At 46.0% G+C, this 22,259-nt stretch overlaps 1 protein-coding gene across 1 annotated transcript; it reads left to right on the top strand.

The window, feature by feature from the left end:
• The first annotated feature begins 521 nt into the window (after positions 1-521).
• On the top strand, positions 522-22,142 carry eif2ak4 (eukaryotic translation initiation factor 2 alpha kinase 4). Its single transcript, XM_055863070.1, has 39 exons — positions 522-902; positions 1,036-1,151; positions 1,460-1,562; positions 1,713-1,886; positions 1,977-2,057; positions 2,273-2,421; positions 2,511-2,611; positions 2,723-2,880; positions 2,998-3,536; positions 4,086-4,201; positions 4,347-4,501; positions 4,662-5,095; positions 5,192-5,255; positions 5,341-5,430; positions 5,719-5,841; positions 6,361-6,465; positions 6,702-6,768; positions 6,869-6,948; positions 7,267-7,368; positions 7,486-7,536; positions 7,710-7,946; positions 8,329-8,404; positions 10,322-10,443; positions 10,629-10,678; positions 10,800-10,968; positions 12,572-12,688; positions 12,825-12,890; positions 13,078-13,248; positions 13,385-13,519; positions 13,618-13,725; positions 13,986-14,114; positions 16,567-16,653; positions 16,876-16,988; positions 17,092-17,150; positions 17,551-17,654; positions 18,051-18,119; positions 19,411-19,455; positions 20,215-20,330; positions 21,675-22,142. Exons 1-39 carry the CDS (start codon positions 768-770, stop codon positions 21,730-21,732), a joined length of 4,974 nt encoding a protein of 1,657 aa, XP_055719045.1. The 5' UTR covers positions 522-767; the 3' UTR covers positions 21,733-22,142.
• Positions 22,143-22,259: the final 117 nt, after the last annotated feature.

Below are 22,259 nucleotides of genomic sequence, written 5' to 3'. Positions count from 1 at the left end.
AATTCCATTGCAGTGTAATTGTGTGCTTCTGCCAGCCAATGAGTGATAGGAGTTAACAGTTAAACTGACACTGATGTTATCTGAAAGATCATTTTCAGAATCTCACACAACTCAATGTCACACAGCTTGTTCTGAGCACAGGCATCTCTTTGAACTCTCTTATCACACCCAGAGCCGTTTACACCAATAACTTATACCATTGAATATCTGTTAGAAAAATATTTTAACCCGAATATTTGTTTTTTATTACGGCCTGTTTTCCCTACTTAGCCACTCGGCCTCCTCGTCACCATCATCCAGAGTATTTTGTCACTTGAGACAGGAATTATTGGCCTTGATAATTACACAACAAATTGTGGTTCCAAATTGTGGTTGATAATAAAGATGTCAGGTGGACAGAAGTGTGATGAATTGCATAACTTCAATTTAATGTTTTATTTCATTTTTCTTTAGAGATGTGCATTACTGCCATCTACAGTTATGTTTTGGAAATGTTACGTAATGACGTTACATCTGCGACGGCAAGTATGACGCCTGCCATGCACCAGCGTTGCGACTATGTTGTGATTCCGTGGTGCTGTCAATGCTGGAAGTTCAACGTTTTGGAATCAGATACATTATTGATCGCGTAACTTTATCCGAGGTTGATATTGTAATGTTACTAAGTAACAAAAGACGAGTGTTACAATAGGTTGTAACTAATTCGCCTCGATATTAAGACGGGTGTATGCGCGAGACATGTGTGTCCATGTAGCTCAGCTAGTAGGATGAGTTGTCATCAGACTTCTGCAGCTGCGAGTGGGACCGACGACTATTCTGTTCAACAGGAAAACGAACTAGAAGCGCTTGCATCCATTTTTGGAGATGATTTTCAGGATCTGCGGAATAACCGTCCATGGAAGGTAGGCCTACTTTCAGCACAATTGTTTGATGAATAGAGTTCCTGATTGCTGACTTGCTAATGCGACGTGGTGTTGATTACACCAACAAGAACTCCTATATTTGTGTCCTTCAGTGTTCTGCTTTCTCATTCAGATCAAAAGGCCACCCGAGGTATACCTGTGCCTGCGACCTAACGGACTAAGCAATGGGAAGGAAAGTTATGTGACAGTGGACTTACAGGTCAAAATCCCACCAACGTACCCAGATGTGTGAGTATCATTAGATCAATCCATCGATGGAATGCATGTCATACAGTATATCTTGCCCTAGATTCAGATGTATAATGTTAGATAATATTTCCTAGTATACACCACTGGGGCCACGTGTAGTCGGGCCAGCTGTTGCTGTCTGATGAAATATAAATAACAGCCACCACCTCTGGCATTAGGAATACTGTGCCTGATTTGTACTTTCAACGTGTCTTTTGGTTTGATACAATCGCCTAATAATTTCATCTGTCTGGAACAAAATGGTATATGTTTTTAAGCATTCATTCCTTTGTTTGTTTGGGAGACAGGCCTCCAGAGCTTGACTTAAAGAATGCCAAAGGTCTCTCCAATGACAACCTCCAGAACCTCCAGACAGAGCTCACTAAACTGGCTGCAGAGCGATGTGGGGAGGTGAGATAGACTTTTACAGGCCGGCAGACAGATGACAAACATCTTCACTGAACCCTTAGACACTACAATTATAATTTTGCTTTGGTCACGTCTTTGTGTAAGTCTCAAAATGACATATTTTCTCCATCACCTCCCCCTCTCTTCCCCCAGGTGATGATCTATGAGCTTGCGGACCATGTCCAGGGGTTCCTGAGTGAACACAACAAGCGTCCGTCCAGCTCCTTCCATGAGGAGATGCTGAAGAACCAGCGGCTGCATCAGGAGAGGCTAGCCCTGGAGGAGCAGGAGCGACTGGATCAATGCCGCAGGCAGGAGGAGCAGACGGTGAGGAGGAGACACACACACACACATACTCACACACACACACACACACACACAAATGTACTATGTCTTTAAACTCTTTCATCACTACAGAAATCTGAGATCATGGCTGAAATCCAAAGAAGAGAGGAGGAGAAACGAGAGGAGAAGAAGAGGAAAGAAATGGCCAAACAGGTGCCTTCATAATCTTCAAATGTTTACATTTAGCCAACTCACTTTGGAAAAGTGACGGACTTTAGGTTTTTAGGATACTGGTCATCAATTAATATAATATTGTTTGAAACCAAATTAATTAAAATCATGCTTGACTTGACCTACATATTAAACATAAACCTCCATACAAAACAGAGCATGAAATGTAAACATATTCTGGCTTTGTGACTGCCCAGGAGCGCTTTGAGAGTTTGGACCAGCCTGCCGTGGAAAGTTGTTCTGTATTGGGCAGCTCACCTTGTTCCCCTGGGCTTCCACTTGAGCTCACTGAACCCAGAAAAGGGGCCAACCACCGGAGACGAACCAACTCGAACACCCGCCACAGGCACGGACCAGCAACATACATTCCTAAGATATAGCTCTGTGCCTGAACTACACGGAGTTAACTCTGCATGTTGTTTTTGTTGTCATCAGACGGGACACATACAGCGAGGATAGCCAACGCTCACAGGAAGTGCTTCACTTCAGCAACAGTACCCTGGGGGACATCGTAGTGCATAGAGGGAAGTGCCTAGGTAAGAGATTATAATTTCCTGTAAATCTCTCGTTGTTTTGTAATGTAGGTTACTGTACTGTCAGTGTTGAGTTGTGCGCCTCAGTATGCTATGTGTCTGTGTCTCTGGCAGGGGAAAGTGAGAGGCTTGGCCGTAATGTTTATAATGCGTTCGATGCGACCAATGGAGAGTTTGCTGTAGTATACGAGTGGATCCTACGCTGGAACAAGAAGATTGGCAAGTTCTTCACCAGCGAGGAAATCAGGAAGATTGACAATTGTAAAAAGCAGGTGAGTAATTCCTTGCTGAGATCCTTCCTGACATCAGATGCTATAGTCATAGATTTCAAGATATTATAACACAGATGCCTACTCACTAAGTAATACCCTCTGTCCATTTCTTTATAGATCCATGGAGCAGAGAGTGAGCTGAACTCCCTGCTGAAGCTGGAGCACCCTAACCTGGTGCACTACCAGGCCCTGAGCTCCAGTGAGAGGGATGACTGCCTGGTGGTGGACCTGCTGGTGGAGTATGTCGGGGTCAGCGGCAGTCTGAGCCAGAGCCTGGCCAGCCAGACCGCCATCCCCCTGGAGCGCCTCCGTCTGCTCACCACCCAGCTCCTGGCTGCCCTCGACTACCTCCACTCCAACTCTGTTGTCCACAAACAGCTGGGCGCCTCTAGTGTGCTGCTGGACCACCAGGGCAATGTGCGTCTCACAGACTACAGCCTCTCCAAGAGACTGGGTGACATCTGCAATGAGGACATATTTGTGCAGGCCCGCGTGCGCTTCTGTGAGGACATGCTTCCCACCAAGGCTGGGAAGAAAGGGGACGTATGGAGCATGGGGCTTATGCTGCTGGCACTGAGCCAGGGGAAGGAGGTCAGGGAGTACCCTGTGTCTGTGCCCACCAGCCTGCCAGCTGACTTCCAGGACTTCCTTAACAGGTGCGCCTGCCTGACAATAACCATCAACTCAGTTTGGCCAGACAGCTAGTCTCAGTGACAGCTAGACAGCCCAGTCTCAGCCACTTCTTCCATGCCTGGACCTTCTCACTTTTTATGGTGGCAGTCAATTAAAACTTTATTTTTCTGTGGTTAAATTAAAATGTGTTTTACAGATTATGACTCATTAGGACATATGTTTTTTGTATATCTAGCTAGATGATTTAGGAAACATGTCATCTTTATTATTCTTGTGATAGAAACCAGGCACACTGCACATACAGGTTAATTTTGATGTATTTCACTTTCCTGTGCCTTTTGGCCTATTGTCCTCCTATCATGGACAATGTGTTAATCAGGGTTTGGTTGTCGGAGTTCGTCCTCTGTGTTTGGGTACCAGTGTTAGTGTAGCGTGGATGCAGAGTAACACAGTGTGGACCAGATGTTGATGGCCACACTGGGCCTTGCCAGGAATCCCCTACATGAATGTTAGCTCTATTGGAAGTTTCCATCCGTAATGCAACGTTCACTGTGTGTGTGTGTGTGTGGTAGGTGTGTGTGCCTGGATGATTCTGACCGCTGGAACACCCAGCAGCTCTTGGACCACCCCTTCCTCAACCCTCCACTTCCAAAGACCCCTCTACAGTGCCAGGATGCTAGTCCAGAAGGTGACAACTTCTCTTTACAAAGTTCAGAACAGAGCCACTAGATATTTTCAGTCTTAAAGTCTATAAAGTTGTGAAAAAAATGTTACCTTTCAGAGTTCTGATTCACCATATAGAGTCCTGACTGGTGTATTCTGTCCTCTCCCAGACAATGGGGATGACTTTGCGTCGTCGGTCATCCCTCACAGTCACATCCTCAACGCCCCGTTCAGCACTGGGCTGCAGAGGCAGTTCTCACGCTACTTCAATGAGTTTGAGGAGTTACAGCTGCTGGGGAAAGGAGCTTTTGGTGCCGTTATCAAGGTAAACCATGTTTAATATAGCATAGCTGACAGTAGCTTTCATAGCCTTCCCCTTTTCTTTTAGTCCATGGTTATTGTTCACATAATGTTTGTATTCTCTTGACTCCCCATCCATCTTTGTTTCTCTTTCTGTCTGTCCATACCGCTCTCTTTGTGTGCAGGTCCAGAACAAGTTGGATGGCTGTTACTATGCTGTGAAGCGTATCCAGGTGAACCCGGCCAGTAAGCAGTTCCGTAGGATCAAAGGTGAGGTGACGCTGCTCTCACGCCTCAACCATGAGAACATCGTCCGCTACTACAACGCCTGGATCGAGAGGCACGAGACCCCCTCAACGGGGGTCCTGAGCTCAGACAGCTCCGAGCCCAAGAGCACAGCGGAGAATCTGCCCCAGGTCCGAGCCCCCTCTCTGCGACTCAATGAGCTGGGCTTCAGCATTCTTGACAACGTGGAGGACAACGCCCCTCCCCCCGCCCTGGCCAGCTCGGTGGAGTGGAGCACCTCCATCGAAAGGTCCTCTAGCGCCAAGTGTAGTGGCCACGAGACCAGCGATGAGGACGATGATGACGAAGAGGATGTCTTCTGTGCCTCGTTCCTGTGAGTTCCTTTGAGGATACATCTGGTGCAGTGCCCTGTACACTTGATATACTGAAATAAAATGCACTTTTTGATATCTGTTTTGTTTGCGTCTAGCCCATCAAACAGTGACTCAGAGAGTGACATCATTTTTGACAATGGGAATGGCAGCATATCTCAGGTTAGTGTTCACATTATTGCCATAGTGTGTGTTACTAGTGTGTACAATTTCACCAATTACATTCAATGTAATCTCCATTCCTTAGGAGGAGCCAAGCAAGAGAGTGGGGGGTGACACGATAGATAGCACAGACTCGGAGAGGCCACAGCTCATAGCACATTACCTTTACATCCAGGTAAGGCTCAGTTCACTAGCACTTAACTAATACCACACTATAGGGCACTGTTTTATGTCTGATATCTAACCCAGGGGTTCTCAAACTTTTTGTGCCGTGACAGAAAATTAATCAGGGACCCCCTCATAATCAGAACACAACTTATATATATGTGTGTGTATGTGCATATGTATGTATGTATGTATGTATGTATGTATTGTTTTTGTTTTTTTAATAGTTGATCAGGCCGTGGACACCCTGACCCACTTTGAGAACCCTGATCTAACCAGTGTTCTCTCCTCCCTCCAGATGGAATACTGTGAAAAAAGCACTTTGCGAGACACCATTGACCAGGGCCTCCATCAGGACAACAGTCGCCTGTGGAGGTTCTTCAGGGAGATCCTGGATGGCCTGGCCTACATCCACGAACAGGTCTGTCTGTAAAGCCCCATCTCCCCTAATCAGAGTGCACTGTAGGGTTCAATGTCTGCTTCAGGGTGTGGAACAGAGATATCATGTTAAGATCATAGAGTTGGAGAAGAGTGGAGAGAGAGAGGGTACTGTCCTGTCACATTCGGTTAAGAGGTAGGAAGTCCAGGACAGTCACTGCTTGTGATTATGTTGTTCCACTCCAAGTATCTGCTAAATCTTCAGATCCCAATGTCAAAGAAAGGTTTTGCTAGGTTCATGGTGGACATTGATATGGGATATCATTTGTGCTGTTCGAAGTGTTTTGAAATGTGTTTGATGCAAAACAGTGTTTTAAAGGATCCTCTTCTCATTTTTTCAAACGCTCAAATGTTCTGGCATACATGTTCCTTCCTACCTCTACACCAAGAAGCCAAGCTGTCACAGCACGGCTCAAAACAACGATGATTACGCGCATGACATGCTTCTAGCCATGGTTCCAATTAGCACTAATTGATCACCTCCCCATCACCCTTCCAACAGGGGATGATTCATCGAGACCTCAAGCCTGTCAACATTTTCTTGGACTCTCAGGACCATGTGAAAATTGGAGACTTTGGCCTGGCCACAGACCATCCTGCTAATGTGGTATGCCTTAATGTCCTCAGCTTCGCTGTCTCCTGGTGATAGAGATGAATTAACTGATACCTTGAAGTTCATGTTGAGGTCTATAAGTGGAATTTTGACGCTGTATCAATTTAATGTATTTATTGTGTTTTTTGTCTTAATGTCAGAATTGTAATGCGTTATTGCCTTCTGCAAGCCCAAAAAAGTCAAGAATCAACAAATAAGTGGTGTTGACTGTACATTTAATCTCCTCATAGGCTGCAGCAGGTAAACTGGATATTGAGGAGAGTGGCTCTGTTCTGATTCTCAAATCGGACCCAACAGGTACTGAGAAGCAACATCCTTCCACATTAAACTGTCCCAAGTGTTTCAGGCTTTGTGACTCTGTTAAGCTCATATTTTCTACCTTGTTATTTCTGAACAGAGAATATGACTGGTATGGTTGGTACTGCCTTGTATGTCAGTCCAGAGGTGCAAGGAAATACTAAAGCCACTTACAACCAGGTAAGAAATACAGTACGAATGGAACAAGCACCAAAGTCAATTCAGAAGAACAAAATAAAGAGCTATTGTCTCAGTACAATCAATCATAAAAGATCTCAAAAGAAGTCTCAAAAGAATTATACTATCTTATAATGACTTTTTAAGGCCCTTGACTCCTGGGTGGACCACAGACTAATGTCCTCTGTCATTTTAGGCAGTTCAAGGTTTTCCCAACGGTGTTACTGTATTCTCACTAGGAAATATATCATTCTGAATGGACTGTATGAACCTGATGTAAAAGGGGAGAGGGTTCAACCCGTGATCTGTGTTTCTCCTCAGAAAGTGGATCTGTTTAGCTTGGGTATCATCCTGTTTGAGATGTCCTACCGGCCCATGACCACCGGATCTGAACGCATCTCAGTCCTGAGCCAGCTGCGCATGGTGAGTCTGTCCAGCGAAGGGAACACAGACGGGTGTAGTGTGTGTGTGGGGGGGGGGGGGGGTCTCAATCACTCATCTTTCATCACTGTCCCATTACTCTGTCATTCCACTCTGCAGGAGGACATCCACTTCCCTGAAGACTTCCCTGAGTGTAAGAGTGGAATGCAGGTGACTAAGGACATATTCAATTCATGTTACACAAGTTATACTCTCAGCTCTGTGAATTTTTGTGAAGCTTTGTATAAAGTAGAATTAGTTCACATAGTCTGATGATGGGAAGTTTAATGAAACCAAACTGAGTGACATTACACGGTATGGGCCGATTGACTGATCTATCTCAGAGGAAGGTGATTGGCTGGCTGTTGAACCATGACCCAGCGCTGCGTCCCACGGCCCAGGAGCTCCTGAAGAGTGATCTGCTGCCCCCGCCCCAGATGGAGGAGTCAGAGCTCCACGAGGTCCTGCAGCACACCATGGCTAACGTCAATGGCAAGGCCTACCGCACTATGGTCAACCAGCTGTTCTCCCAGAACACCTCCCCCGTCATGGACTACACCTACGATATCGACCTCCACAAGGTACTAGGCTACTGCTCTGGCCAACACACCGACACATTGGACCAGACCCCTCAAACCTGACCTAGCCACACAAACACAACACAAAGCCAACCAGACGTTAAAGCTTGGGTACGATTATTCTTTCTGCCATTTCATAGCGTCTCAAACCACTGTTTGTGACAGACAAGTATTGGAGAATTTGTCTTGAATGCTCAGAATAGAATGGTCCAAAGTGGGAAGAGCTACCCATCTCCTCCTGTAGGTGTCACTGTTAACACAGTAATGATGCTGGTCCTGTGTTCCGCTGCAGTTCTCCCGTCATCTGTTCCACATGATGTTGGGATTGTTTAAGCTTTAATCGATGGCTTTTGATTCATAACAGACTGTGTTTGTTTTGTTTTAGGGTAGTTTTAATTTCAACAGTGCTAAATTGCAACAGTATGTGTACGAAACAATTACCAGGATCTTCAAGAAACACGGTGAGTCTGGACTTTTTTGTCCCATTTTAAGAGCTGAAGTCATGTTTACTCTCTTGTGCAAACGACTTGACCCATTCCACCATTCCACTCTTAACTCCCTGTTATGAAGACCTCACTGGGGGCCTTGACTTAAACATCTGCTCCCATATATACTGTTGTCTCTAGTGACTAATTCTAGGCAGATGTTTGGATATACACTGCTCAAAAAAATAAAGGGAACACTTAAACAACACAATGTAACTCCAAGTCAATCACACTTCTGTGAAATCAAACTGTCCACTTAGGAAGCAACACCGATTGACAATAAATTTCACATGCTGTTGTGCAAATGGAATAGACAAAAGGTGGAAATTATAGGCAATTAGCAAGACACCCCCAAAAAAGGAGTGATTCTGCAGGTGGTGACCACAGACCACTTCTCAGTTCCTATGCTTCCTGGCTGATGTTTTGGTCACTTTTGAATGCTGGCGGTGCTCTCACTCTAGTGGTAGCATGAGACGGAGTCTACAACCCACACAAGTGGCTCAGGTAGTGCAGTTCATCCAGGATGGCACATCAATGCGAGCTGTGGCAAAAAGGTTTGCTGTGTCTGTCAGCGTAGTGTCCAGAGCATGGAGGCGCTACCAGGAGACAGGCCAGTACATCAGGAGACGTGGAGGAGGCCGTAGGAGGGCAACAACCCAGCAGCAGGACCGCTACCTCCGCCTTTGTGCAAGGAGGTGCACTGCCAGAGCCCTGCAAAATGACCTCCAGCAGGCCACAAATGTGTATGTGTCAGCATATGGTCTCACAAGGGGTCTGAGGATCTCATCTCGGTACCTATTGGCAGTCAGGCTACCTCTGGCGAGCACATGGAGGGCTGTGCGGCCCCACAAAGAAATGCCACCCCACACCATGACCGACCCATCGCCAAACCGGTCATGCTGGAGGATGTTGCAGGCAGCAGAACGTTCTCCACGGCGTCTCCAGACTCTGTCACATGTGCTCATGTGCTCAGTGTGAACCTGCTTTCATCTGTGAAGAGCACAGGGCGCCAGTGGCGAATTTGCCAATCTTGGTGTTCTCTGGAAAATGCCAAACGTCCTGCACGGTGTTGGGCTGTAAGCACAACCCCCACTTGTGGACGTCGGGCCCTCATACCACCCTCATGGAGTCTGTTTCTGACCGTTTGAGCAGACACATGCACATTTGTGGCCTGCTGGAGGTCATTTTGCAGGGCTCTGGCAGTGCACCTCCTTGCACAAAGGCGGAGGTAGCGGTCCTGCTGCTGGGTTGTTGCCCTCCTACGGCCTCCTCCACGTCTCCTGATGTACTGGCCTGTCTCCTGGTAGCGCCTCCATGCTCTGGACACTACGCTGACAGACACAGCAAACCTTTTTGCCACAGCTCGCATTGATGTGCCATCCTGGATGAACTGCACTACCTGAGCCACTTGTGTGGGTTGTAGACTCCGTCTCATGCTACCACTAGAGTGAGAGCACCGCCAGCATTCAAAAGTGACCAAAACATCAGCCAGGAAGCATAGGAACTGAGAAGTGGTCTGTGATCACCACCTGCAGAATCACTCCTTTTTTGGGGGTGTCTTGCTAATTGCCTATAATTTCCACCTTTTGTCTATTCCATTTGCACAACAGCATGTGAAATTTATTGTCAAACAGTGTTGCTTCCTAAGTGGACAGTTTGATTTCACAGAAGTGTGATTGACTTGGAGTTACATTGTGTTGTTTAAGTTTTTCCTTTATTTTTTTGAGCAGTGTATATATATATATTATGCAATATGCAAAGTAGATACTGTACATGGCTGGTGGGCACACTGGTTGAATTTGAACTTCCATATTGCGTTTGACGTTATATTTTTATGTACATTAAACGTATTAACATACATTAAACCTAGTGTTTCTGTGGCTGTCTGTCCAGGGGCGGTGCGTCTCCAGACCCCCCTGCTGCTCCCCAGGAACAGGAAGTTGTATGAGGCCAGTGAGCCGGCCTGCTTGATGGACCACAGTGGTATGCTGGTCACCCTGCCCTACGACCTCCGGGTGAGCATCAAGAAGCAGGAAGTACTACACCGGGATCGTGGCACGCAATCAGAGTGGACTACAGCCAGGATAACCTCAGGACAACACTGGAACATCCTAGGGACTTAACTGTCTGTTTCCACATAGGGATTTATTGTAGTCTTACATGCACTTTTTATTGAGTCTCTCTTTTGTCTCCATTCCAGATGGCATTCGCAAGATTTGTGGCCAGAAATAATATTACCCATTTCAAGAGGTAAACTTCATAGGAGTCAATCACTGAATTCTTGAGTTTATGCATGTTCAGTCTTTGCATGTCATCCGAGCATGTGTTTATATCCAGCATAATGTAATGGGGTTTGTGTGTGTGTGCGCAGGTGGAGCATCGAGCGTGTGTTCCGGCCCAGGAAGCCAGACAGGGCTCACCCCAGGGAGCTGCTGGAGTGTGCCTTTGATGTCATTGTCCCTGTCACCAACAGCCTGCTGCCTGACGCTGAGACCATCTTCACCATCTCAGAGATTATCCAGGAGTTCAGTGTCCTGCAGGTACGAGTACTGGACACTTCCTGTCTGGCTCACTCCTTTCACCGTGTTACTACCCCTGTCACAGTCTAGTTCAGGTCACAGACCATACTGTCCTTCCCTTATAGCAGGTCACAGACCTGTTCACTCCCTGGACACTACACAGGGATTTTTCTGCCATTGAAATTCTTGGGTAGGAAAATCACTTTCAGTGTAAACGTAAACGACTAAAACCAGATATAAAGAATGTAGAAAAAATAAATGACCTATGTATTTTTTAAGAATATAATCATTGAGAACTAACAATCACCAAAATCTAATCTAGACAGTCAGGGAGAATTGAAAATTCTAAAAAACAATTTACCAGTATAGTTAGAACACAGCATTATCCATTGCAAAATGCATAGAATTGCAGGAAATTAGCTTTAAAACTTTAAAAATTCTCTCAGCTCCGTGGCAGAATATGTAAAATCACACTAAATTTGTTTTAAAACTCCAACATTTCTTCTCGGTTGCATGGCAAAATGTGTAGAATTGCAGGAAATTGTCTTTAAAACTGCATAAAATGTATCTTAGCTCCATGAACAAATTTGTAGAATTGTAGGAAATTGGCTTATAAAAGCAAAAATGTCTCTACAACGTCAAGATGGGGGCCTCTAAAATGTTCTCTAAAATTCAGCCAGGCCGACCGCAATCCCTGCCACGCTCACCACCAAAGCTCCATTTTGATCCAGAAAAAACCCTGGTACAGTAGGCCCAGTTCACTCAGCATGAGCCCAGTCCCCCCAGAGGACCACCATAGCTCCAGGCCCCCTCTAAAAGGCCCTCTCCCTGATTGCACCATTTACTGTATATTCCCTCTCTCTGTGTGAGAAAGCTGTTAAGAATGTGTGAGTCACTGAATGAGAGAGCAGCAGCCAGCCTCTGTGGCCATTTCACTGAGCAGTCCTCCTACAGTAGTGGTTTAGGGATGAGAAGTTCTCCTACAGTAGTGGTTTAGGGATGAGAAGTTCTCCTACAGTAGTGGTTTAGGGATGAGATGTCCTCCTACAGTAGTGGTTTAGGGATGAGAAGTTCTCCTATAATAGTGGTTTAGGGATGAGAAGTTCTTCTACAATAGTGGTTTAGGGATGAGATGTCCTCCTACAGTAGTGGTTTAGGGATGAATGGTCTTCCCACAGTAGTGGTTTAGGGATGAGATGTCCTCCTACAGTAGTGGTTTAGGGATGAGAAGTTCTCCTACAGTAGTGGTTTAGGGATGAGATGTCCTCCTACAGTAGTGGTTTAGGGATGAATGGTCTTCCCACAGTAGTGGTTTAGGGATGAGATGTCCTCCTACAGTAGTGGTTTAGGGATGAACGGTCCTCCTACAGTAGTGGTTTAGGGATGAACGGTCCTCCCACAGTAGTGGTTTAGGGATGAACGGTCTTCCCACAGTAGTGGTTTAGGGATGAACGGTCCTCCCACAGTAGTGGTTTAGGGATGAACGGTCCTCCTACAGTAGTGGTTTAGGGATGAACGGTCCTCCCACAGTAGTGGTTTAGGGATGAAGATTGTATTTGTGCTCAGATGGAATGGTGTATTGGTTGTGTGGTGGTGTAATGGTGTATTGTGTGTGTTGTGTTAGGAGAGGAACTACCACATCTACCTGAACCACACCAGTCTGCTGAAGGCCATCCTGCTACACAGCGGAGTCCCAGAGGACAAGCTGAGCCACGCCTCCAGTATCCTTTGTGAAGCCATGGTTAGTACTCTGCCCACCGCACTCGTGCAAATTAAACATACACCATGCATGCGTAGATTGTGTGGTAGTAGTTTTGTCCATAACGTCTTTGTTCTACCACTGGAACTGTAAAATGGTATCCTGTCTCTGTTCATAGAGTGAAAAGCTGACTAGGCGAGAGGTGGAGGCCAAGTTCTGTAACCTATCTCTGTCCAACAACAGTGTAAGTATCTACTGTTGCTTCTGGTGTTTTATGACATGTTTGGTGAAATCATCAGTGTGTCCACTTTGACTCTGCTCAGAGGGAAGATACTGGTCAGCTTTTCTTGAACATTGCCTTGCTCTCAGCTACAGATACTGTATTTTCTCTCTGTTCAGATCTGTGTCTGATGTCTGTCTTTCCCTGCCAGTTGCAGACGCTGTATAAATACATAGAGCAAAAGGGAGACCTTCGGGACCTGGTCCCCCTCATCACCTCTCTGACCAAACAGAAGACTGCCGTTACCCAGCTGGCTAAGCAGGGCCTCAGAGACCTGGAGGAGCTCACTGGTCTGCTCAGGAGACTGGGTGTCAAGCTACAGGTACTGCTACTCCCTCTCACCCTCCATCTTGATTGTTACCCCATGTGTATGAAGTGCATGGAGAGAATGGTATTGAAATGTGTTTTGCTGTTGAGTGAGTGATTGATTGATTCTCTCTCGTGTCTGTGTCTTTTAGGTGGTGGTCAATCTGGGTCTGGTATATAAAGTGCAGCACCATTGTGGGGTCATCTTCCAGTTTGTGGCCTTCATCAAGAAACGCAGACGCACAGTGCCAGACATCGTGGCTGCAGGAGGGAGATACGACCACCTGGTAATGCCCCCATCCTACCCATGCCGCCAACAGATTATGTCCCAACTTGGGTCCTTGGAAGTGTTGAACTATCAGGGTTTCTGGTTCCCTTCCTGTAGATCCTTGAGTTCCGTGGTCCAGCGTCCTCTGCTCCTGTCCCCTCGGCAGTAGGGGCCAGTGTGGCTTTGGACAAGGTCTGTGCTGCCCTGGCCAACATGGAGGAGCCGGTGAGAAGACTTCATCAGTGATCATGACCCACAGACACAGAAGGTCATATTTGAGGATGGCTTATTACTTTCAGCCTCCATTAAAGTTATTATCCTGCCTCTAAAATGTAGCTGTTTTGGGAAAGGCTGTACTGTATATTTCTATACTGTAGAATGACAGTTGATGGGTTTACCCCCGAACCCTCTGTAATCAAATCAACTGAATTTGTGTGGAGCTCTGTGTGTGTGTGCATGTTTAAACCTAACTCCCTGCCTCCTAGCCCTCTATCAGTTCGTGTGATGTGCTGGTGGTGCCTGTAGGCCACACCTCCATGGGCAGGGCCATCAATGTGATCCAGAAGCTGTGGACAGCAGGGGTCTCTGCTGACATCGTCTATGACGTGTCACAGGTAAGTGATGAGCAGCCTGTAGCACCTTCTGCTGTGACAATATCTAACCAACACGGGGCAACACCTCTATTCTCTTCTACCCAACATGGACCGGGGTCCAAACTACCTGACTTATTTACCGTGACAATGTCTGGACCTGTAAACACTCAGGCGAATGGGATCCATTTTGAGGTTACTTGTATAATCCTGTTAGTGTAGCAGGTTTAAGAAATAGGATGAAACATCTCTGTTACTGTATAGAGTTTTCTACGCAGTTTTTATTTTCAGTTTTTAGTTGAAGTCTGTTGACCAACTTTATCCTGAGAAGAGTTTCAATGTGTTCCAGTGTACTTGTTGTCATCCTGTTGCATGTGGGTGGTGTAGTGTGACTGCTGTTCTGGTGCCATGCCTCGTCCCATTCTTCATGTTTATGTGACAGCCTGATCTCAGGCCAGGAGCTGTATGTCACTACTGCTGTGTGTGTCTCTCTGGCTGGCCCCCACAACCTGGGCTGGCCCCCACAACCTGGGCTGGCCCCCACAACCTGGGCTGGCCCCCACAACCTGGCGTTAGCGTGCAGCTGACAGCTCTCTTCTCGCTCTTACGTTGAAACTTTCCCTCTTCTCTTCTTTTATCCTGTTTTCCTCTGTTTACCTCACCCTTTTCTCCCTTGTCCTCTCCACCATTCCTTCCACCCACTCCAGTGTCCTCCCTCTCTTCTCCACTTTTCATTTGATCTCTTCTTTTTCTGTCTCTGTGACTCTCTATAACGTCACTGATTGCCCAACTCCATCCCCCTGAGCCCCAAGCAGCAATTAAAAGCTTTGCTTTGTCTGAGCTCACGCTGCTTTGCTGGAGAGGAACAACATGTCACTCCAAGTTGTTAGGGATGCCTGCCTTATGGACCAGCCAGCCAGCTGGGGGGACGGGGGGGGTAGTGTGAGAGACAATATCCAGTGTTCAGAGTTTATTAAGTGCTGAGATGCTCCCCTCCTAACACCTTTCACATGCACTGCTTTTACTGGCCAGATCTCCAGTAAATGATCATTTATGGTCCGTAGACGGTTCCTTTCTTTTAGCTTTTCTAGCCAAATATGGTGAACCCTATCTGAGGTCAGCTGGGAGGCATATGGCCGAAAGCTGGTCGACCCTCAGGCATCCACAGTGGCAGAGCGGTCTCAGTGAGAGAGCTGCTGTGAGCAAGCTGGTGGGGAGAGCAGAGCAGAGAGGTGATATACAGTACAGGGTTTGTTCCTCAGCAGAGTCTGCTGCTCTGTTCTGACTCAGCATTGCCTGCCAGTTGAAACCTGTCTGTCTGTATTTGATTAGGATAAATCAGCTCTGCTGCTCACACACAGCCACGGGTGAGTACAGTACCCGGACAGGACCAGGTTTGTGCAATGGGCAGAGTTGCTCTCCGTTCCAAGCTAAACTTGGTTCTCCGCCACTCTGGAGGAATTTGAGGCACAAGTGAAGCGTTCCCCCAGCACGCATTTCATTTTCCAGGCTTTATGCTGTCTCTGCCACCCCTGCTCTCTCTCTCTCCCACCACATCACTTGCTCTGATCTCAGTGTAAAATGGGGGGAGTTTTCTGCTTTTATTATTACATTCCTGCCGTGTTGTCCAACACGTACGGCACACACTCTTCGTTTGCTTGCGCACTCCGTTTGCACAGGAACTGATGAGTCATAGGAAAGCCACTGAAGCCTGCCTGATCCCAGCTTTCAGCACACCATGAAACCACCAGGACTGCTTACAGCTCTTACTCTTAAACAGACAGCCCACTTTGATAAATACGTCACAAACTAACTTTCCCATAACCCCACTGTCATATTACAGGAGAAACATAGAGCTGAAGGAGAGCTTATCCTCAAACTAATTCACTGTATAGTGTTGAAGGGGTCCACTTGCTCACTGTAACCACTTAACTCTGTAGCTCACTGTTACCACAACCCCTATAGCAGGGATCATCAACTAGATTCAGCTGCAGGACAATTATTTTTCTTTAGCGGATGGTTGGGGGGCTGGAACATAATTACAAATAATGTGTAGACTGCAAATTGACAGCAAGAAGCCCAGATAGATGTAATATTTGACTAAAACAAAATCATTTTAAACCTTGATTACATTTGTATACGATCTATCAATTAAGCGTGGAACTACTTAGGAACAGATTCCCCCCCCCCCCTCGAAAAATTTTGGGGGCCAAATAAAACCCTCCGCTGGCCCAATTCTGCTTGCAGGCCACCAGTTTGGGAGTACATGCAGGTTACAATTCACCAAAACCATACAGTTGGTCAATCCACATATAGTAGTAGTAACTGTAAATGTTAATCTGGGTCTAGAACTCGGTTGCAGGATCTGGAGCTCGTTGGGACATCATCATCTTGGGAGCAGTATATACCATATTTTCACTTGGCTATTACAAAGTAGTGTTTTCTTCCCCTCTGGATCTGACTGTGTTGTGTTCAGTCCCAGGAGACTCTGCTGGAGCACTGCAGACAGGCTGGCATCACCTGCATGGCCCTGGTCTCAGACAAGGAGGGGAACTACATCAAGGTAATAATAATAACTATTAATTTTATATAAAGCTTGTCCAGATGCTCAAAGCTCTGAGGGCAAACGGGGTGGTGAAACTTAATATTAGGAAGGTGTTCCTAATGTTTGGTATTCTCAGTGTATATGGTATTGATATGAATGCCCCAAAATATGAGAATTTGGAGTGAAAGTGTGTGTTGGAAGCAGGTCTGATTCCCCTCCCTATCCCCTGTGTGTCCCCAGGTCAAGTCCTTTGAGAAGGAAAGGCAGTCAGAGAAGAGGATTCCAGAGTCTGACCTTGTGGATCACATTGTTCAGAAATGTCGGACCAAATTCTATGAGGAGAGAAATGTCAGGTGACAACACGGTTTACTAGCCCACACATAAACTCTGTTCTAGACTTCCAGTGAAGTTGGGGAAAGAGACTGACACAGCGGTGTTGTTTGTCTCCTCCAACAGGGAAATCTCTGAGGCTGTCTCTCTTCAGAACTCCAAGGGGTCACTCGTCAGTACCTCAGGTACAGTTGAACAGCCTCTTGACCCTGTGTCCAAGGATGACCCCATTACCTTTGACAGAGAGCAGAGCAGTAATTATGGTCCTCTGGTTTCCTATGAACCTACTTTGTTCTGGGTTTAAGTTCCTACATGATGGCAGAGCTTTGTTAAATGGGTAATCAAAGAGCGATGGTGAATATGTGAACTACAAAGTGATTAGTGGTAGTGTTACATTTCTCACCACCTCTGGCTCAGATGTACAGTAGATATAAACCTTAATACAACACACTGGACTTATTAGTCTGGCTAACAATGATGGCTTCTCAGTCGACTGGTGTCTGTGGGTGGTGGTGGGAGAAGGCTGTAACAGCTCTGACATATTGCCATGGTCTCATTAGGATTGTGTGTGGTGTGATCTGACAGGATCATCAGAGCAGTACGGGAGCAGTGCCTCTAGTAACATGAATGTGAACCTCCTCACCCCGGAGAAGGTGTCCTCTAGCACCAGACGACGCTACGAGACCCAGGTCTGTCAATCAATCACACCTGTCACTCACACCTTTCCTGGAGTAGGCTATAACAGACAGAAAGACATACACAACAGCCAGACGGACCGAGCCAAGCCCAGTCATGCAGCCGATCACGAGACCGGGACAACCTCTCCCTCCCTGGCTGTGGTTCCCAGCTCTGTCTCACTGTAGCGTTCGTCACAGTCAGACAACACGCTGCCTTTTACACGCCGCCAGCCCAGGCTTAAACCCCATTGGCTCGCGTAGAGATGGATTGCATGTGAGGATGAAGTGGCTTTTGTTTCCCAGTTTCATTGTGTTCATGGGAGCAATTACTCCTTTCCCCCTCTCTCTCTCGCTTTCTCTCTTTCTTTTTCTCTTTCTCTCTTTCTCTCTCTCTCTCTCTTTGTTCAGATACAAACCAGATTGCAGAATCTAAGTAGCAATTTACAGAGCAAGAGCAATGACATCGAAGTTCTGGCTGTAAGTCATTTTCTGTTTCCCCACCTCTACACCTTATCTGTTGAATCCATGTATGAAATAGATCTGTGCGTGAAATGAGGACAGAAGTTAGCTGATCAGTTGGACTAGTGGTTCTCCCCTCTGTTTTTCTCTGCACTCCAGAGGGGTTTACAGGGCTCTCCTGGAGGTAGATGGCTACAAAATGATTCCAGTTGCTCCACAACAGAAAACAAGGAGAGAGCATGTCATTTGGAGCTAAATTGCTAGCATATTTTGTTTATTTGTGGTTTCGTAGTCAATTTGAAAGGAGATATTCACAGAGTAAATTATACAGTGTATTATTTACTGATACAACATAGTCCAAATCCATTTGTCATTCCATATGTTTGTGTCTGGTTCACATCAGAGGGTTAGAGGTTAGATGCTGGAGCGTGAGGTATTGAAGCATAACAGACATATTCACCTTGATGCCGGTATGTATTTACTCAGAGCTAGAAGTGTGCTTCCAGGTTACATCAGCAGTATTGCTAACCGTCTGTCATAGGTAATACCCGTAACTAAAGAAAAAGGCAATTTAACCAACATTTTAAGGTATAGATGGAAAATCAGCCCTGACAGTTCTACGATTTCCTGCAAAGGACATTTTAAAGTAGTGCACTCAGTGGTGGTGAGAGCACCATGAATGAGTTACAGAAGAGCACTCAGTGGTGGTGAGAGCACCATGAATGAGTTACAGAAGAGCACTCAGTGGTGGTGAGAGCACCATGAATGAGTTACAGAAGTGCACTCAGTGGTGGTGAGCGCACCATGAATGAGTTACAGAAGTGCACTCAGTGGTGGTGAGAGCACCATGAATGAGTTACAGAAGAGCACTCAGTGGTGGTGAGAGCACCATGAATGAGTTACAGAAGTGCACTCAGTGGTGGTGAGAGCACCATGAATGAGTTACAGAAGTGCACTCGGTGGTGAGAGCACCATGAATGAGTTACAGAAGTGCACTCGGTGGTGAGCGCACCATGAATGAAGAATAATGAACAAAGTCAATGTTCTGCTCTGACTAAATTGCTACAACCACAGTGTGCAAATGATCTTCTTGAGCTGAGGGAACTGAACCTTCTGTTTTGTGCCATTGTGGAATGTGTCTTGAATATTTATAGCAAATATTTGAGTGCTGTGGCAGAGGTTACATATACTTCCTAAGGAAAAGGACAGCATGCTATGTACAGTGTGGTCTGAGATTACATGGTGAGATACAGTAACATCCGTTGTGTTAGTGGAGTCTAACGCACCTCCTTTTGTTGTTCCGTCCCAGGTGGACCTGCCAAAGGAAACCCTCATCAACTTCCTGTCTTTGGAGGTCTGTACCCAGCTCTGCTTATCATGACCTCCGTCTGCACAACCAATAAAGTACATCTTGGCAGGATGGAGTAGGGGAGGGAAGGAAGGGAGGTCAGGCTTTCGGAGAGGAAAAATAAGGGAATCCTGACTCCTTTCTTAGCCTTGTCTGGGGAGGGGAGTAAACACCACAGAGTTACCCAACTATCAGCTGGGACAAGGTGTGAACACTCACATTCCAAACTCCTGGCTGCAGCGCCTGCCAAACGAAGCAGAAACCCCTAGCTTTCATTAAAAAAAGAGAATGTAAATGATATGGTGTTAAAGATAATAAAGATTTTTTTTAAATACTCCGAACACAAGCTTATGTTAGCAGACAAAGCGTAGAATGAATGGCAACCTTATACAGTTCCCCTCTCACATCATACGTGGCTTTGTGATTGAGTGTCAGAGAAAACAACTTACAATACAGTGTGCATGCCCAGACCCACAGGAAACCCTGCATCACACTGACTAATTACCCCACAGAGCATTAGAGGGCCTGAGACTCTAAACTATCCTAGCAGCTTTACTGAACCTCCAGTCTCAACAGGCAAAAATATACAATGTGTAAAATCCACAACCCGCAGATCTATCTTTTATATTTCCCCCCATTAACTGCAGATGGTGGAGTCTCCGACACGGTAACTACAAATACAATAACAACCGTGTTTGTTTGATCACAGTGGCTATGTTGAATGTCTGATTGCTCTCTCTCTCTCTTTGCCACTTCTCTCTGTAGTTTGATGGAGATGAGCCGTTCAATATCAGCGTTAAACATCTGCTGTCGCGTCTCCCCAAGCAGCGCTACCTCAAGTCCATCTGCGAGGAGATCCACCGCTTCAAAATCATGAAAAGGTGCGTAGTTGTACCTGTGGTTACTGGGCTATTTTGAACAGCGTATGGGTGTCTCAGGACAGGCGAGCCCAGCCAGACTGTGAGAGCAGGGCAGTATACCCCATCGCCTCGCGCCTGTGTGCTCCCAGGGCCTGACTTAGACCCAACTCGCCTTTTTATTAAAAATCATGAAACCTGAGGAAAACGGTAGAGATCATTAAAGGCCCTTTAAAAACCAGACTTCCTTTTATGACCAGCAAACACCAGAAAACCCCAGCCCACACCCCAGGTGTGAGGATGTCAGTCAACTCTTCAAACAAATCAGGTCAGAGATACCTATAGTCTCTAAAACAACTCCTCAGATGATCAGATTTCTATTTGGAATCTGGGGGAAGGATTTGGACTGTTTGTCTGTCTGCTGTCTGGTTGTTTCCACTGTGAGTGACACCTAGAGTCCTGGGCCATAGGCCAGGTCACAGGCAGGGCTTAAGCCCCACTGCAAGCTGTCTACAGGAGCCTGGGCTAATATCAGCCTCACTGCCAATAGCCCTGCTCAAAGACTCGGCTAAACAATTTTTTTGTTGTTGCACTGCCTAGCTTTATTTGGATTCTCAGAACAAGGAGCCTATGTAGGATTTGATGGATGTTCTCTTTCATGAATGGGGATAATGTAGGAGAAAGCTAGAGCCTCTTTCTCTGGTTCCATCTGGGCTCTTCGTAGACTGTCCAGAGCAGTTGGTTTTAATTTCCTGTGTGTACTGTGTGTCTCATTCACCGTTAAGGGAAAAGTGTTTACTGACAAAGTAACATCATTTGGGCTCGCTAACAATGGAGATATTCACAGTGGGTGTTTTTGTGTTTGTTTTGGCTGGAACTAGGGCACAGAGAAGACGAGATGAGTGGGCCAAAGGCCACAGTAGTCAACAGTCACTTGGCTGCACTGTGCCTGTAAACTACCCATAGGGCCCCACAGTCATTGATCTGCCCCAGTCTTACAGCTACAGCCACTATTTCATGTACTTCAAAACAGACTAGCTGCCCCCCAGGTCATCTGAAATGCCCTGTAAAAGAATGGAAAGCTAGGGCCAATAATGATCAAGGTGACAATGAATAGAAATAGTCCAATTAGGCTGTTTTTACACAATGAACTGGCCAGTTAAACAGCTAAACAGACTTTAGCTGGTGTGCTAGACTTACACAAGGAAACAGTTAGGTTATTGTCTGTTTTTGATGTCCATAGCAAGTGTTATACATTCCCTTTGCATATGGAAACATCAACAGTCCGCTAGTGGACACACGGTGGGGTTGTTTTGGACATACATTAAATATCAAGTTTTTGACTTGACGAGTGTGTTGTCTTTGCAGGGTTGCCGTGGTGGTTTTGTACAGCTACAAGGATGATTACTACAAGATTCTTCTGTGAAACCGAAGATGTTTCTGCCCAGGACAAGCTCCAAGCTGCTCCCAGCACAACGGGCTTCCTGTGCTTTTCAATTTAGTGAAACAGTATCCGTTTGTTTGAAGAAGATGACAGCTTTATTCTGTGACTTTCCTTTTCAGAGTGAACCCAAATTCAAAAGTCAACTTTTACAGTGTTGAAATGTAATCCAGGTACAATCAGCTGTTACCCTGAAGCTCACAGCATTGTGTTGGTCCCTACCACAAGACCAAGACAGTTTCTAATCTTACTGTACCTGCCTTAATGGAACAGATCTTATACATTCTGAAGCAGAAGGGTTTTTTGATTGCAGATAATGTTTCCAAATTAATGTCCAATTCCATATTTTTTTAAGTGACATGATTAATAATGGCAATAAATCACATTTTACCCCAGTATGTAGTTCTCTTCTTTGAGAGTGCCCCAGTCTGCGAAAACAATGAATGTGTTCATAAAAAAAAAAAAGTATCTCACACCTTGGATTTAGCTGAGAAACTTGATAATTAGCTATG

This window comes from Salvelinus fontinalis, chromosome 15 (genome assembly GCF_029448725.1).
Source record: "Salvelinus fontinalis isolate EN_2023a chromosome 15, ASM2944872v1, whole genome shotgun sequence".
Lineage (NCBI taxonomy): Eukaryota > Metazoa > Chordata > Actinopteri > Salmoniformes > Salmonidae > Salvelinus > Salvelinus fontinalis.
This window is presented reverse-complemented; position numbering and strand designations above follow the sequence as displayed.